We start from the raw sequence: 18295 nt of genomic DNA, 5'->3' as shown, positions 1-18295 counted from the left end.
AATGTGACAGAAGATGACAACAGAGGAACGAAAGAATTATAAAACACACCCCCCCCCCCCCCCCCCCCCCCTAAATGTTACACACTGTCCCTTTAACGATTCAGTCCAACCTCACATAGGGTTTATTTCCATTTTAAGATTAGATGCCATTAGTCTAATGGATGCCATAGGCCTTCGGTTCCTCTGTTGTCATCTTCTGTCACATTATTTCATAAAAGTCCTTGTTAGCAGTCTGTTGCTCGATGACTCACAAATTAAATATACGAAGCGTCAACATACAAACCACAACTGGGCAGGAATGCTACCTCGGTAGCTTTGCTAATGGACTCATTTAAGTGCACTACATGTCCTCTACAACTGATAATCACTGAGACAGTCAGATGACATGTAGGCAGACAGGTGGCACTGTCAGACAAGAGTGGTAACGCCTGAGTTAAAGAAAACTTTTGGACTCGAGAGCTTTATACAAATGCGTCCATGGCCTAAGAATACATGTTTTACCGTAGATTTGTCAATTTCTATTATTTCACTGTGGAGATTAGACATGCCTCATCAAATATATTGCTGTCAAATCTTGTTCCCCACCTGTATTCGCCTATATTGAACAATCACTCTCAATACTCCCTGCTAGTGCCGGCATTTACTTACATTTAGAAAAGCCAGCTTTCAACGACAGGAGGGAGACCTAAAGGTTGATGTATAATAACTACATCACCAGACACTTTGTTTGCACTGCAGATTTTGGTGGGGAATTATACTGCTCATAGATATTGATTTATGACTTGTTGTTGCCACCAAGTGTGCATTTGTAGAATTGTTACATTTAGTAACACGTTCACAATGAGAAATCAGTACCTTTTAAAAACCTGTCTTTTAGGGAGTTTAATAAATGTTGAATACACATTTACTTACTCTATCTACACAATGTTTCTTATGTTCAGATGTAGTGCTTTGACTTGCCAAAACAAAACCACAACACTTTGATCACAGTTTAGTAGCAGATATTATAGGGGGGGGGGGGGGAATAGGGTGTTTTGAGTTGGCCGTGAATATTTTGTAGTTAAGTTAGACATAAATGGTTCATCTTCACATTTTATAGGGGACGCAATTGGCATGTGTGCATTAAATAGCCTCCATGAAAATAGGCCAAGGTTGTGAGATGTCCACAGGGAGGCAAGAGTAATCTCTGCCAGGAAAAGAGAACATGTATGCAGGCTTTGAACGTGGATCGTTGTGATATTGAATGTGTGCTAGTGTGTGTGTGTATAAACGTTATGTGTATATGTGTTGATTGTTTCAGGGGAATATATGCTGGTGTAGTGTAGCTTCCTAAAACAGACCTCTTTCACTATATTTTTTTTCATTCCCTCTCACCCTCCCTCTTTATTACTCTATGTCAACAGTCGCCATGGAAACTATTTTGCTCTTCCTCTCTTCACTCCTGGTGTGTGTGGCTGGTAAGTACCCCCCCCCCCCAACTCACACAAGCACCCACATACTCGCATACAAACACACAGGCTTGAACACACCAATTGTCCATCGGGAGGCAGTGTTGCGTCAGGGAGTGACGTTACATGAAAAGGCACTCTCTGGGTGTGGGCTCGTAGCAAAACATCAATTACTGCTTTGGAGCTTCGTGTGCGGGTTTCACAGGTTTGCTGTGTCACTGACTGTGCGTGTGAGGTCTGCCTATAGTGTATGATTAAATGTAAAACACATAAACACATGCTCACAGTTACACACTATAAATAGATGATGAAGCTTGTGGTAGACAAAGCAAAGATAGAGAAATACATAGTGTTGACATATTTCTCACTCACAGTCTCCCACTGTACCTGATTTCCTGTGTTTCTCCTTTTTCCTTTTTCCTTCCACCCTCTGACTCAAACCACTTCCTCCTCTCTTCGCTGCCTCTCAGCTTTATCAGAGATCAGTGAGCAGCGTGAGTACACTTGATGTCATCTCTAATGGGGTCACACGCTGTCCGAAAAGCCACATTGGTGGCTCCATTGGTTTCCAGATCAAATCAGACCCTTATGGATTGCTCTACTGCAGCGAACAGTCAGATGTATGGATTAAACCCAAGAATGACCAGATCCAACTGTGTTGATTTTATTATTTTATAGATTGAAATCATTGTTGAAGAGATGAGAGTGGTTATTTGGTAGGAAAGAGAGCTGCTAAGGAATCTGTAATATATTAATGTATGTACATTATGTATATTTATACATAACAAAATATATGAACTAGTAATGCATTGAGGGTTTGCTATAGCATTATTTTTTCAAACTTTATAGCCAGACAAGTATTTGACAAATGAACTATGGTTATGGTTGAGGTCTTTTACAAAGTCGGTGAAGGGTGACTCAACTCTTTACCTTTAGTACAATGCCCTTCACTCATGTTGCTGATCAGGAGGGAGAGGATATGGGTTAGATGAACAATTTAGACCTCAACCACATTCTTTGGAAATAAACAGCTGAAATCTAATTGCTCCCCTTATTCTACCATACTACAATATTTCTCTCCTAGCTACCCACAGTCAAGTGTGGTCTAATATGATTGCAGAGGTTAGCTAGTCACCCCAAATCCCATTTGATTGGATGCATTTGTTTAACTGCCACCAAGTTCAAGATGAGCCATCAAAAATAATTTTACATTTTACAGGAAGAGGAATTATGTTGTAAAACTACTCAAAGAATACACATTCTGTATGGAGCATGAGATAAGGGAAAAATCAACACAGAGACACAGGATTACAATTTAGAAAATATATGTTTCATCTCACTTGTCTTTTGTTGTGTTTTTAACCAGATTGATCGAATCTGAACACATTGGTTCTAAATATGTGGTTTCCATTACATTTTTACAGATGACAAGGGGACAGTTGAAAACCCATTTGTTTATGGTAAGTTTAAAAAAGTCTGTGTTTTCTGTAAGCACCGGCCAGTGTCTACACATAAATATACCTTTTGCAATGAATAGCACATTGATTAAATGTCTTTCTCCTTCTCCTGTACCTCTCATTCTGTCATCGTCTTCTTCTGTAGACTATGAGAGCCTGAGGATTGGGGGATTGGCGTTTGCCGTGGTGTTGTTCACACTGGGCATTCTTCTCATCCTTAGTAAGTTGACCTCTCTCTGTGGGTATCATTTTATTATGTGTACAAGCACTCAATGCATTTGAGCGTTACAATCAAATTGAAAATTATTATCAGTAATGGAATGAATCATTATTACCACACTATGTTATTACTCCTTGTTTTCACAGTTTATTTTTATTGATTATAACGTAATATATTATATATACGTATATATCTTTGTCATCGGGTAAGAGTGAACCACTGTTAACAGTGATGACACAGACAATGCATCTAACTAATTAGACCTCTGATCAACACAGCTGATGATTTCTCAAATGTCTAGGTCGACGATGCCGCTGCAGTATCAACCAGAAGCCCAGGTATGTCAGTGTCCCTCTCTGATTAAAAAAAACCAACAAGCAAACAAAGCCTTTTGCAACGTCTTTTTTCATACAACATGATTTGAGTCATATGACAACCTGTGGATCCTCTCTTCAGGGCCCCCAGAGACGAGGAGGTACAGGAGGAGAACCTGATCGTCTCCAAGGGTAAGATGCACATTTTAACTCTGTCAGCTCCTTTCACCTCTGGCTCACCTCGAGACACACATCCATAATTGAGTTTCCCTTAAGGAGTGCCCATTGGACAGGGGAGGATGGGGGGCATTTGCTCTGTGTGCATGTGTCCGCACATGTTGAACTGTACTGTATGTGTGTGTGAGAGAGAGAGACAGAGAACATACAAGCTAAACTTGAGGTAACTGCTGACCTTTCTCCAAGGCATATCACAAGTTTGACTTCATACCTTCCAAGGTTTAAATTCACTTTCATAAAGTATAGAAATCAACCAGCAAACAGTTGTTGAAAACTTTGTCACCTTTACATTTTGTCAAAATTAGGTTATCATAACATTTAAGGGAAATTTCACCCCAAAATCAAAAATACATAGTTTTCTTACCTCTTACCTGTGCTATTGATCAATTTAGATTGTTTTGGTGTGACTGGCCTGGTTTTGGAGATATCAGCTGTAGAGATGTCTCCCTTCTCTAAAGTATAATCAGACCATATGGCACTCGGCTTATGGTGCTCAAAGCAGATCTTGTCGTGAGCGGTTTCATGGAGGAACTATTTTCTTTCAACCATAGTTCCGACAATGAAAACGATGAAACTGTTTCCAACAATATCTATGGAATAGTTTGACTAACAGGGTCATGTTGTACATTCGAAAGAAGGCAGACATCTCTCTGGCCGACATCTCCAAAACCAGGCATCTCACACCAAAACAATCTAGATTGATAAATACAGCTAAGAGGAAATGTATGCATTTTTCGATTTTGAGGTGAACTGTCCCTTTAATTGTAGTTTCAGCATGTAGTGTTTTAATATCCCTCCCCGTTGCATTTGAGGATGTTCCACCTTTTCAGATTTTCCCAGTTTTAAATGAAAGAAACTTTCAAATGCGACGTCAACGCTGTCGAACCGAAAGCTGATTGGTTCCGAGATTGCAATCGAATAGAATAGAATAGTAGAATAGAATAGAGTGAGGGAATTGAAACCTATAATTCAACAGTATTTGCACAAGTATTCAACTTTTAACTTATTTCAAAGGTTGAAATTTTAGAGAAGACAGAAAGAAAGATAAATATTCAGATCTTTTGCTCAAATTAAATTGGATATAACACACAAAAACCCACTTCACTTGTATTTGAGTAAATGTACTTAGTGGTAGACGGTTAGAAACAAAGCTCATAGTGTTTATTAGAAAAATGTCACAATCTTAAATATTGTGAGTATTACCAACTCTTAGTGAGTAGCAGGGCTGTCACTAGTCCTCTGAGTGATGGATGTAAGCGAATGACTGAGAGAGAGAAGGCCTGGAATTTTTAGGCAGGTTTAATGTTTTGCACCCGTGCTTTAACTAAATTGCTCACCTTTGACCTTTCAGCTGCAGCGGCTGCCAAAGAGACTCCAGCGGAGAACTGAAGCAACTCCACCGGACTGAGCTGCCTTCTGAAATGACCATGGGTGATTATTATAAGTGGTTCTATGGAAGGGTAACAGGGAAGTTATATGTTAAGAAGGGTAATATGTACTGTATATAAAATGTTTAGCCTCTGAGACAAAACCTTCCGCCCATTGTGCTCCATTGTGACCGTGCCAGTCCCTCAGTGCTCTTGTCCGTTCCTGTGCCTTTCTGTGACAGTCTCTCACTCCGGTTCTTTGTCTTAGCCAGTAGCACCTTCGACACCAGATTGTCTTTGAAGACTGAGAAGAGGTTTTAATGTTCTGTGGTCTGCTGTTCTTTGTTTTGTATTTATCTATTGCCTTTAGGTTTTAGAATACGTCAATATGTTGTTTATTTTGTCAACTGTCCTGGATAATGTTTGTCATATTTGGATTATAACATGTATGCATATATACTGTATACATATATAAGTATATATATAAAAATATCCTTAATTTAGGTCTACCATTGAATGGTTGGTTTGCGTGCACATGTGGGTATATAGTGTGTATGTCCTGTATGTATATATATATATATATATATATATATATATATATATATATATATATATATATATATATATATATATATATATATATGATTGTGTATATATATATATATATATATATGATTGTGTATATATCCCAAGTGCATGTGTATCTCTACATGTTAATGTGATGAGCCTTATATAAGACAATCTCAACTGCCACAGCTCTCTGACTGAGCACAGTAATAGTTTGCAGGTATCTGCATGAGCTCCTCCACTGCAGTGTTTTACCATCCAAGATGGAGAGAGCTCTTGCTTCAGCTGTCTCACTGCCTTTTTCTCCACACATCTACTTCATCGCTACGTCACTGGCTCCGCCAGGATTAAACTACTCTCCAGCAGACTATGATTAGTTCCCCTGCATACATTCTCTAGTTCTAAATCGACTAAGCCTGGGTCTCTTTCTTTCCTCTTCCTTGTTTGTCTATTAAATTGCTTGCTCAGTCTCTCTGATGCCATTATGCTTTGAGTGGCCATACAAGTATTACATTTTCTGAGAAAGAGAGAAAATGCTGAGTTTGAGAGAAGTGAAATGTAAAATTGACAATATCTATGTGCAAGACTACATTAACGTAAGCCAAATCATAGCGGGAGAACAAATGACCAATCCTTGTTGTGAATCTCCTGTCAGGTTAGGCTTTAATCAATCTTAAGTCGGAATGTTTCAAAGACGACTGCTGTACACTTAAACGCTATGTTCATTTTACGCATGAGGCCTTGTTGTGGTGCTACCTGTTTTGCTTTTGGCAGAAACAAATAAAAGTGTCTGACCATTCACATTAATGTGTTTTTGTGTTCAATTAGATGAAGACCAGACTTTAGTGTAAATCTTAATCACTTTTCTTTCAGAATTCTCTTCAGGGTCTTTATGCCTGAACATCTTAGCCTAGAAAAGCGGATTTCACAAGAAGCCCTCTAACAGCACTTGAAATCAATCTGATAATTTCCTATCAATGTCAGTCAAGGTTATGAGCTGCTACTTGGTGCTATGAAACTATATCAGAAAGTGTGTTCCTCACCAGCAGAGCCAGTAATGTACTGCTCATTCTACTACGATTCCAAAGGTTGGCTGATATACTATTTATTGGCATCAAAGTACAAACTTTATGAGACTGTGTAGATATGAAAAGAAGCGGCTATGACTGAAATATGGATGTGGGCGTGGAGAGGTGGTTTGTGTATGAGTGTGTGTGTGTGTGTGTGTGTGTGTGTGTTTGTTAGAGGGTGGAGCACCTACCTCTGGCACTGACGGGGACACACACACACCTGGGCAGAAGAAATATAGAGCCTTCAGCAACTCAGGTGAGCAAAAACTTAATTTCCAAAACAAAATGTTAAATTAGATGTGCAGGTCATACAAATAAATCAGTTGTGTCCATTTCAGATACCTATGAGTTGGTAAAATGATGATTACGATGTGAATCCATGTTTCTTTGAGATGTTAGATGATGTTAGATGGTCTATAACGTGTATTTCTATGTCAAAGAGAACTTATTGTCATTCTCACAATGCGAAGTTTAACTTTACTAGTTCCTCCATTGTTTAATGAGGCAACATATAAAAGCACACAAGTTCCAATTAATATGTCTTGTGAAAGTGGGTTAGGACAGACATTTCTCTGTTGTCATTGTTCTTGTTAATTGCACCCCATTGAAGAAATCTAATAACAGTGATTCATTGCTGCACGTTAGGGGTGGTGTGGTTATCTGCCAAAATCATTGCGTATCAATTCTGCATTATTAGCTGGGTGTTAGCTACTCTTCTTTGTCAAATCTATAACCTCTGTCAAAGTGTGCAAGGTTCAAGGTTAATGGTTATTGGAGCCGTAATATATTAATGAGTAACTGTCCCGGTATGCTCAGTGGTGCTTTGAAAAGGCCCAGAAACATAATAAATGAAAGCACTGAAGTCAACAATTCACAGTGGCATGCTTCAACACAAAGGAGACAGCAAGGGAAATTTTTCGTCTGTTAATCTGTGTAAGTTAATGATTATAGGTCAGGAGATGTAGATCAAACGAGAAGCTGGTGTGTGTGCGTGAAGGGTGCAGAGAGAAAGGGTGGGGGTGGAACGAGGATCAATATCGCCATTAGCCCGTTAAAGTTCTTAGTGAAGAGCAACGCAATCACTTTGGGCCGAAGTCTGTAGTAGAGGAACCCAGTGAGGCAATTTATCAGGGCATATAGAGTTTCCAAGCTTTCAACTACATCTCATCTAAAGTGAATAAGCCCATTTAAACGAGCCTCTACAAGTCTCAAATCTAATTTAAATGGAGGGACGATTGAAACCAAATCCACAGAAATATCCCTCCCTGCAAACAACAGTTTTGAGGGACCAGATTTGATGGTGAACACTTTTTTTGTCATTATTTAAAAACAAGATTAAAAAAAGATGCCATGGCTATCACCAGCTGCCACCTGCTGTTATCACCAGCCTTTTGTTAACTGTTTGCGTTATGTCCCTCCAGTTTTGTCAGCAGAACACACATACAGACCAGGCATCATGTCTTCTCAAGGTAAGCTACTCAGCGCCGGAACTGCTGATTATCTACGAACAGGAGAGACAGCCACTTTAATATGACAACATTTGAAGGACATAGTATTTGAAAGATCACAGCCATTCTTGTTTTTCTGATTTGGAGTTGAGCAACAAAAACGTACCTTGTTAGAGCAAGGTTGACTTATTAACTGCTAACTGTATTATGAGTAACATAAGCAAGCTGGAGTCCAGCAGCCTCAGTTAAGGCTCACCTTCTCATTTCAGCATACAGCAAATAGCTCATGCTAGTGGCACTGCACATGTGGCAATATCGTGACAAAGTTACAGTGATGGGTGTTATTGCCTTTATTCGTTGGAACATTTGTAGTTCTAAAGCTGATTTGCAGCCTATCTCAAACTAACCCGAAATAGCATGCTGTCTGTGTGGAAAAACACCTGCAGGGAATGGACTAATACTGATTATGACCTATTTTCTTAACTTACTTATATAACGAGCCATTCAGCTGGTAGTGTGTCAGTATTACTACAAGTGAATTGGATAAATTAAATGTAGGCTAATTAATTATGTGTAAAAAAAGGATTTTATAATATTTCCTTGCAGCATGCTACGTTTTGGTAGAATTACTACATGTTTACTGTGTTTCTTTCAAACCACGTCCATTCTCTGTCTATCCCCAGGTGCAGACATCGACCTTGATGCAGACTTTGTATACGGTAAGTGACTAAAACTTTGAAAGTGTATCTGCGAGGATAAAATAGTTTAAATATTTAACTTCTGCCAGTGCCCTAAAAAGAGAATGTGGAAAGCATGCACAGGATAAAAGGGGTTTCTGCGAGCACATAGTTGTTAAATGGGTCAATAAAGGGAGAGATGGGAAAAAACAAGTAACAGGAGCTTGATTGTAGAGGGCGAAAAGGAAAAAATGCACAGGCAGAGCTTAAAATGGTTTGAAGGAAAGCAAAGGAAAGAGACTACAGCAGGTTAAATGAAAGACAGTGATGATGTGGTGACATTGTTCTCTGTGAATATGTAGACTACTACACACTACGTGTTGGAGGTTTGGCCTTCGCCGGGATCATCGTGTTCCTTTCCATCCTTCTGTTGGCAGGTAAGTCAACAGCTGAGCAACAGCAACAAATATGAATTTGAGGAGTCTGATACAAGGACACAGAAGACATAACAGTGTGAAAGAGAAGATGATCTTAGTTGTGTGTGTGTTTGTGTGTTTGTGAGTGGGTTGAGATCATACAGCATGTTGCTGGACAGATAAAAGTGCATCAAAACACAATTTCATTGACTGATGGGGGATAAAATGTATATATTGCTCCAACCCTACAGCTCTGTTTCCATCAGGTTTGTTATCAGAGCAGCTTTGTTAAAAGAAAAGCACAATAGTTCTGAGCTTTGGGAATAACTAATCTCTTAATCCTATTTTTCACTAAAGGCAACAAGATCACCAACTGTGGCAAATCCAAGGTAAGGGAAATGAAATCCAGCTCTAAAGTGACATCTGTTGGCTATAGAAATAATTTCAGAAATCTAATAAAAGTTTTAACTTGTGCATTCTTTTAGGTTAAATGTAACAAGCTATTGTTAACAGTTGATATTTGCATAATATAAAATGAGAAAAAAAACTATTCAATAAATAAATGAAATAAAAACTACCTTTTTATTTTCTCCAGCCAAAACATGCTGAAGATGTTTAAACTGAACAGAACCGGCCAGGAACCGAGGAGAGTGCTGCGATGTGCTACAATGCTGTTATGTGTGTGAGGATATGAGGCTTTTGTACTAATAAAGTGTTTCTAACCTTGCTGTGTTTTTGATGTTAGACATAATTTCTGACCTGGATTTTGAAATATTTTGCAAATTCACACAGATAAATAAATAAACATAAATACGCTTCCTGAAGTATTAAACATAACAATTTTTTTTTCAATATTTAAGATCTAAGAGAGCTTTGTTTTTGTATTTTCTCTGACAACAAAATAACAGTTGCACCTCCAATCAGGTGACAAGTAATTAATGAACATAAAATATGTAAATGACATAACAATATAAAGCATCAAATATAAAATAGGAATTCAAGAATATCAAAATATATAATATAAAATAACTATATGAAACTCAATGTGCAATAACAAATGTAACAAGAGAGACATCTATTGAATGAAAGTAAGCCTACTTTTAGATACAGATATCATAACACAAATACCAAAACGAGGTTGTCAGAAATCCCCAGCAGAAGAACCACGTGAGCATGCCTCTAGCCGAAAAGACACAAAACAAGCGCTCCTTGGAAAGGAACCGCCCCTCTCAGGTGCAGTCACTTCACCTTAATGAGAGTTCGCATAATGTTGCCTCCTTCCCTTTGACTTCAGCCATGTTTTGAATGCTCCCTGTAAGAGGATTTCTTCGTGTTTGAGTCAATTATTGCACCCAATTTCAGTAAATATGTTTGATTCACATGTTAATCATTTTCTTTACTGACTGCAAAGCTTAAGTCACACATGGATATCAAAATACCAACTAAAAAGATTAATAAAATAAAAGCTCTCGGCATTGCAAAGATCGGCATCATGTCTTATCTATGGGTCTCTCAAACACTCTTCAGCTGTAGTAGGCAAGCTGTAGATTTTATATTATAAAATTATATTATATTTGTATTGTAAAAGTATGGCAGTAATAGTTGTGGGAGTTTGGGTAATGGATAATACACACCCTCTGAGATGGTGCGAGTGTATTTCGGTTTTGTAACAAAACATGTTTTCATACTTCCCAATAATAAGGGATAGAGAAAAGCGGATGTGTATATGGTTCCTCTGACTTGTGGTAACCAAAACGCTCACAAGGTGGCGTCATGAGACCAGCACGAGCACAGGAAGAAGAACCGCAACTGCGCGCATCAGGCTGAGAGGAAGTGAAAGCTGCTGACCAAAGAGTGATCAGATGACCCCCAAATACTGTGGAAAAGAACAGGTAGGTAAAGAAAATGTGTTAATGCAATCAAAATGTCGTCACATATATCATCACGAGCTATAAATGAGACAACGGTGTGGGAAATGTTAACGCTACAGATTACATCAGAGATAAAATAAAACATAAACAGGTGCACTATAAATTAACTGAACTCCAGATCGGGACAAATAGGCCATCAGCTGGGCAGTAGCAGAACACCATTAAAAAAATACTAGGTTGCATTAAGTGGTTTTGTTTGCAGAAAGGGCCCAAATCGAGTTACATTCACCACTTAAAACAGGACGTCCCGTTTTGCCAGCTAATGCCGAGCAGTGGCATCACATGCTGCTGTATTTTCATCGCTGCAGCGCAGATGACAAAGCGCATTAATCATACCGCCAGAAAACTGCGCCTGATTAATTATCCCTGAATAAATAAGTCGTTACAGGCAGAGACAGGAGCTGTCAACTGGGTGAGTCCCAAGGACCCCCTGCTCTCTCCCTCCCCCCCTCCCCCCCCTCCCCTCCCCCCCCCCTCCCCCTCCCCCCCCCCCCCCCCCCTTCTCCTTCCACTCAGCCTTCTGAATTTGTGGGGAAAATGAAGGACCAAGCTGTAAAAGTTAACACAGCCAACTGCCCAGCGGTGAAGCAGGCGGTTTTACCGGTTGGATCCCTCAGGGCTCAGGTCATCTGCTTCCCATAAGGGCTACAGTTGAGGTAAGCATGGGAAGGCATTTATCACACAGTTCACGAGCTGATAGCATCACAGCACCAGCAGGAACTTTGGAGAACAACACAGAAACAAAAGCACACTGGTCAGTACTGTTCCCATAAGCATTTAGGATGGCCATTGGCCACTGGTATCTGCTGAGACTGAGGGAAACAAAGAGGCGGAGACTGGGTGAAATATGTTTCCCTTGTTCAGATGGAGCATTTTTATGGGCAAGAAGTTGACCTACACACTTCATGACAAGCGACTAAGATTGATGCTGTTTCTCTCCTAGTTGTTCTTAACTTTGGTGACAGTTGCTCTTCTAGTTAGTGCAGTGTGACGGTGTTAAATTGTAATGGGCTTGTCCCGGAACGATTTTGCAATTTTAATTATGCTCCTGTAGTTTGGGTTTAGAAGATCTCTGCAATTCTTAGTTCTGCTGCTTCATCTTATAAATTTAGTGTAGAAACAAGGCGTAGGAATATAGGGCTTAAGTAAGCATTTCCCCGATGTGCAGCAATCACAACAACATTTTTATGTCTATTTCCATTCATTTTGTTGTCAGTGCATTTTGTTAGTGTGTGAGCTTATGTGTGGCTGTCTGTGGAACACATTAAGCTGTCAGATAGAGGTACAGGAGTGTTAAAGCGTGGGAAAGTGATAAGATCAAAGCACAGAGGGTCAAGTTGGAAAATCTGCCTGCAGCTAAGCTCTACAACGTCCTCTCACACCTGCTAACTCATTCTCTTTGTCTCTCGCATCTGTTTATTGTTGACTTAATGTGATGTAACAGACCAGAACTGTATAGATTTGAGTGTAAACAGTAGTTTATTTATGTTTGTTCATCCCTTATTTATACATGTTGCTCCTCGAAATTCCCCAAAGCTTCCTTTGATGTAATATAGTTTACATGCAGAGTATTACTAAATAACTTTTAATGACTAGATAAGACGTTTAGTAACCCACTTTGTTGTCTGGCGTGCGTATTGAATGAACACACCTGTCGATGCTGTGGTACTTTGAAGATAGTTGCATAAAGAGGTCTGTTTATTGTCTTGACAAGGATATGCCACATGATGTAATAACTGGAGTATGACATTAATCTAGTTATAACATGTATTTCATGCAACAGCAGAGAGCCATGGCTGAACACACCCCCTACCTGCTGCACTCTGTGCATTGTGAATATACCCTGTTGCTTTGAAGTTTTCATTACATACAGTGCACACAGCAGACTGCACATGACAGCTTCATTATTTCCAACCAGTACTCCTGTCGTGGAATAATACTACCTGCCCCCTGTTTTTCTTTTTGTTTTGTCTTTGTCAGTTAGTTTGTGGTATTTTGAGTAAAAGTGACTTTTTTTGAGGAGCATGTGAGTGCCATGAAGAAAAACTAAAACAGATTAGGGCGTAATGAAAGACGCTCCTTAGTTCATGTTGTACTTTAGTGGTGCAAATTCCCTTACAAATATACAGCTAGACATGTTACCAAAACCGACTGATATAGCAGTGAGCAGCAGACACTTTGTTTGGTTGGTAGTCCTGTTTTTTTTCAAATTGAATCAAAATTTCATAAATATTTTACAAGTAACACACTTCAGTGTGTTAAAGTCGAACACCCACATTTCTTGAAGGAGAGAAATAATTGATTGGCAGGGCAGACTTTTGGCATTATTGATCCATGGACCAACAACCTTGATTTGGAGTAACCAATTAGTTTGCCCCACTTAAAATTTAACCATCAGCATTTGTAGGGAATTCAGTAATGTATGATCTTCTGATGATAACATCTTTAATTGTGACCACTGGGTGTCACTAGATATCTCTGATCAATATCTCTGTGCAAGGCACGACCATATTCATCTGACTCGGTCTTTAAACATATTCATATTCAAATGACGAATGTTAATCCTTTACTCAGCTGTTCAAATTTCATTCTCCTCGTTGTGCTTGATGAACACACAATCAAAGTCAGAAAGTGTGTTTGTGTGTCACCCACTACAGAGCGAGAGCAACGGGTCTCTAGGTTGGTCCCACAGAGGATGCCTCCAGCGGCAGCCATCTTGAAAGTGGTGGTATCGCCCTGGCATGGTATGTTTTTGTCTGCGGGCGTTCTGTCTGTTTCAGAATCTCACCGGTCCTCATCTCCAATTTTTTTCTTTCTCTTTTCAATGTAATTGTCTTTCTCCCCCATCTCCCTTGCCTCGCTCTTTCTCAGCCAAGCAAATAGCCTCATTTGCGAACGTGAAAAATCAAGTGGGGAGGAGAAAAAGAGAGAGATGAACCTCCAGCCGAAGAAGGTGCCCCCCTACACACACCACTTCAGCCCCTCACCCCATCCTCTCGTTATCCTCCCCAGCTCATTTGAATAAATTAGCACCCCTTGATGTCTCATGTTCACGCGCACGTACGTACGTGCAAAAACACACATAAGCAAGCACGAACACACTCAAGCGAACGCGCACTCCCAAATACGTGTGCACGCACACCCGACTGTCTGGTAGGGGAGCAACCAGATATGCATGTCCTGTGCTTTGCCGCCATGTAGACACATGCTCACACACGCACACATCCTCTGATGTGCTGATACACTCTCACACATCTGCCACAACAATCACGCATGCTTGGTTTAAAGGCAAACACACTCCGTTGGTCGGCCCCTTCCTGTTAATGTACTGCGGCACAGTGGGGTGTGATTCATATTAGCCTAATGCAGTGGCTCATTCATACACAGTGGCGTGCAGAGCTAGCTAGGCGGCCTCACTGAGGAAAAGGGAGTTCTGCAGCACACTGCTTGGCTTTGACCGTGTTTAGGATTGACACTTAGCGCAAAGTGGAGTTTTTGTGTTTTTAAAGTACATTTTCACTGCCATGGTGAGGTTCTAAAGGAACATCATGCCTCCATATGACCCATCATCCAGCGATTTGCCTCTCCAACCACAATACACCACCGTCGCCCCTGTTCCTGCAGCTCACTCCCCACTGTCATTTAGATTCCCTGTGACCTTGCACAAAGCTAAGCAGTAGCACCATGAGCCCCCTTTCTGTCCTAATTCTGACCTTGCTAGGGTTTCATTGGGCTGCGGGGCCGTGCATTAATACTGGATACATTAGCGCTAATATGATCCTAGCATGTAGTCGGGGCCTGAGGGGGAGCTTTGATTGTCTGAGCATTAACATTAACATCCACATTAACTTATCCGCCTCATCACTCTCTCTGTTTGCCCCTCACCCCTCACCTCTCCCTCTGCTTTCTGTTTGTCTACTGCCCTGCTCACCCATTTTCTTCCACAGTCAACAAACTCTCTCACTCCCCTCATTTCCTATATCTCCTTCCCTATCTCCAGGCAACGACAGAGCAGAGTGATGGAGATGAGTCACATAGTGCTGTGTTTTTTTTTTTAGTGGTGTGGTGGCAGCTTGTCCTGGGTACTGTCCTCACAGACAGTTGCTTTAGCTGTCTGGGAGCTGCTTGCCTTTTCTCTGGCCTGGCTGGCCCGGCTCAATCTGTCAGGCTCCATGATGATCACTGGCTGACATTATAGTACAACCTGCTTGGTGCTGTCAGGCTGACTCACATCAGCCCTTTAACCAGCTTTCCCTGCTGCCTTTTGAAGTCTTGACGGAGCCCTTCAAGTGTCACCATACACTGCTGCAGGGTGGGACCTCTGTGTGTGAGGAGCTTGGTTTGAGTGTCAAGGTGTTGGGTGCTGTTATATGACCAGTTTGTCATTGGGAGAGGATACATACTTGAAGCTGATTATATTCCCTGAGGGTATCTAAACAAGAGTTTCACTCACCATACACTATGGGCTGCACTATTAATTAAACCTGGGCTATGGTTCGTGGCTGGGGGAGGTGCATAGAGCTGAAACGTGTTCATCTATAAAAAGAGAATTTGAGTACACATCTGGACAGCTGTACAGCTATGTAATGGAGGTGCTTCTGTGCATGTGTCGTTGTCGTACCGTGGTTTTTGTGCGTGCAGGTTTGTGGGTCTGTTGGAAAGAGAGATAGAGGGTGCGTGGGGGTGTGTGTGTTTCCACCTGTTGCATAATAAGAGAGTGGAAGCAGAGTGTGCTGCCTTGCCTGCCACACTACAGCGGCTCTTCAGTTGGAGTGAGAGAGGCCACATCTTGCCTTGGCTCCAATCCAAAATCAGGACTACTTTTGGTTACGCCACTCAAATCACCACATTACAGTACTGAGAGAGACACAAAGGGTGACGGTGGAGGTCATGTAGAGTAGGAGGTGTTTGATGTCAGATAAGTTGTGTGACTGAGCAGACAACAATTCAAGTTGTTGTGTTTGGTCTCAAATGGATGAACAACAATCAGCTTTGCTTTGGTATTCATTGTGTGTTGATTGTTCAGGAGTTGAACTGAATGACAGTAAAGAGGAGAGGATTGAATGAGACAGCTTTGAGGTCATGTCATGTGGGTCAGTATAATGTTTTTCTTTAATAACTGATTTAGAGTGTAATATAACGGCCCAAAACGTGTTTGCGAAGAAAATGATTTCATAGAAAAGTCAGCGGATCAGTCAGTGGTACTGACACTGCATCTGGTGGGACATCCACTCCCACTGGGGCTGCTGATGCTAATATGTATAGATCCAGATTATGATGAACTAATTAAATATTTAAAACATACGGGGTCAACCCTTACTGAAGTCAAATGTTTAGATTGTTTGGTGGGCAGGTGTTAAGCTGCAGTGTAAACACATGTAAAACAGGCTGACTGCAGATATCGTTCTTCTTCACTCCTCTTGTTTATAGTTTGCAGTCTGTCACAGTATTCTTAAATAATGTATTACTATGCATTGGGTCATATATGCATTTAACATGCATATGAAGTTTTGGTTGTATTAAATGCTTAAAATAGGTGAAAGTATGGACTTATTGGGACACACAATACTCGAGTCAACAAAGATGACTGATCAGTCGAATTGAATGAATTTATTGACCATATCGATCACCGTATACACGACTTTTAAATGAGGCTGATTGTAGAAAAGCCCCCTATTTTAATATCAACAATATTCAGTCGCTTTTAAAGTGATTTGAGCAACAGGAGTGTTTTTTGGAACACGCAGGTGCGCATCGCAGAGCACATAACCAGTTTCACCTGAAACTGAGGCTGCAGCTTTTCTGCGCTTGTTCCACTTCACACTCACTACCCAAGCTCTTTCATCACTTTACAAGTGTGTTTGTTGGTTTTACTTTCATTCTCTGTGCGCAACACTGCTAAGGCAATAGCAACTGATTTAAGGAAATTATTGAGTTCTTGATTTGCATGGGAAATCCGCGCCGGCATTTTCCTCCACCGGCTGTCTTATCTTTAACTTCTTTTTAAATGACTTGCATGGTGCACATTTTTGGTCAACTTTGTCATTGGAACTCCATTAAACTGTTGGTTAAACGCATATATCTAGTGCGCGTAATACAGAGGTCTCGTTTGGTCTTCCATTAATGCGTATAACTCACCTCTCCATCACGGCGCTTCATTAGGATACCGGGGGTGGGGCGACAGCATCCTGTCCCGGCAAGGGGAGGAGAGAACAGGGAGCAGAGGCGGTACTTTCTCCGCGGCTCGTTTCTCGGCGCTGGAGAGTGCGGGACCAGGGCTGGAAAGACCGCCGGGTTGTATCAGCAGAACCAGTCCAGCACGGAGCCTCGCCTGGCCGACCGCTGCGCAGTGCACTCTTCTTGGGGGACTGCACAACATTCCTGTGAAATATAACTGCTTTTAATGGCATGTGGCTTGTAACTTTACTTCTGCTGTATTCTTTACAAGAAGGTAGGTTGGAAATCTGTCTCTTCAAGTGTTGCTTATCTGCATGTTGTCTCCTCTTCAGTGCAATGCTGAAGTTGCTGTGCCTATTTATTATCTTATCAGGTGGAAAACTGATGTTGAATTGAATTACATTCACAAAGGAGGGCCATAGATGTCAAATCAAACCCTAAATCACCTTAGCAGGAGGTGTGGTAACTTTTTCTTAATGTTTTGAAATGCTGTTTTCCTGGTCAGCTTTCGCTTTAAGACTGACCGAGTGCTCGGATTTATCTTGTGTCCTCAATGTCTCATGATGATCAGCAAATGATATGATTAAAAACGCTAAAAAAAAGCTTGAGCGTAACATTAATATGCACTTCATTTGGACGAACGGTCCCAAAATCACATAGGTCTCAAAAGTGCACATTGCGTTCGTTATGGTGAAAAAGACAACTGCATTTGCATTTTGCATGATGAATATGTGGAGGTGTCGTGAATATGGAGGCTGTTGAATTAGAGGAGAGGCTGATAAGGATCTGCAGGCGCGCGCACTGGTAGGCGGTCGACCTCGAGCGCTGATGCTGGCCAAAGATGTAGGCTGTTTACTCGCAAAAGTCCAAGGGGGCAAAGGAGTTTAATGTATTTGCCGACTTTCTCTGCCCTGTCCCAACACTGTGTGTGTGTGTGTGTGTGTGTGTGTGCGTGTGTGTGTGTGT

General features: G+C 40.9%; 2 protein-coding genes across 4 annotated transcripts in view; both read left to right on the top strand.

Moving 5' to 3' along the window:
- fxyd6 (FXYD domain containing ion transport regulator 6) overlaps positions 1–5640 on the top strand; it is a 9829-nt gene extending 4189 nt beyond the window's left edge. Inside the window, exons 2-8 of the mRNA XM_031861336.1 lie at positions 1404–1457; positions 1919–1942; positions 2873–2908; positions 3051–3125; positions 3427–3463; positions 3582–3631; positions 5028–5640. Of these exons, the coding sequence (XP_031717196.1) occupies positions 1409–1457; positions 1919–1942; positions 2873–2908; positions 3051–3125; positions 3427–3463; positions 3582–3631; positions 5028–5065 (309 nt within the window). The 5' untranslated portion in view covers positions 1404–1408 and the 3' untranslated portion in view covers positions 5066–5640. The remainder of the gene's footprint in view (positions 1–1403; positions 1458–1918; positions 1943–2872; positions 2909–3050; positions 3126–3426; positions 3464–3581; positions 3632–5027) is intronic.
- Positions 5641–17284: 11644 nt separating this feature from the next.
- The window catches only part of dscaml1 (Down syndrome cell adhesion molecule like 1), a 92370-nt gene continuing 91359 nt past the window's right edge, over positions 17285–18295 (top strand). For 2 of the 3 annotated variants that reach the window (XM_031861170.1, XM_031861171.1), the window contains exon 1: positions 17285–17603. In XM_031861170.1, coding sequence (XP_031717030.1) covers positions 17561–17603 — 43 coding nt within the window. In that variant the 5' untranslated portion in view covers positions 17285–17560. The remainder of the gene's footprint in view (positions 17604–18295) is intronic. The other variant, XM_031861169.1, reaches the window with a different exon arrangement.

Source organism: Anarrhichthys ocellatus, unplaced genomic scaffold (assembly GCF_004355925.1).
Source record: "Anarrhichthys ocellatus isolate YVR2014 unplaced genomic scaffold, GSC_Weel_1.0 scaffold24, whole genome shotgun sequence".
Taxonomy (NCBI): domain Eukaryota; kingdom Metazoa; phylum Chordata; class Actinopteri; order Perciformes; family Anarhichadidae; genus Anarrhichthys; species Anarrhichthys ocellatus.
The sequence above is the reverse complement of the archived record's forward strand: the minus strand, read 5'-3'. Positions and strand labels throughout refer to the sequence as shown.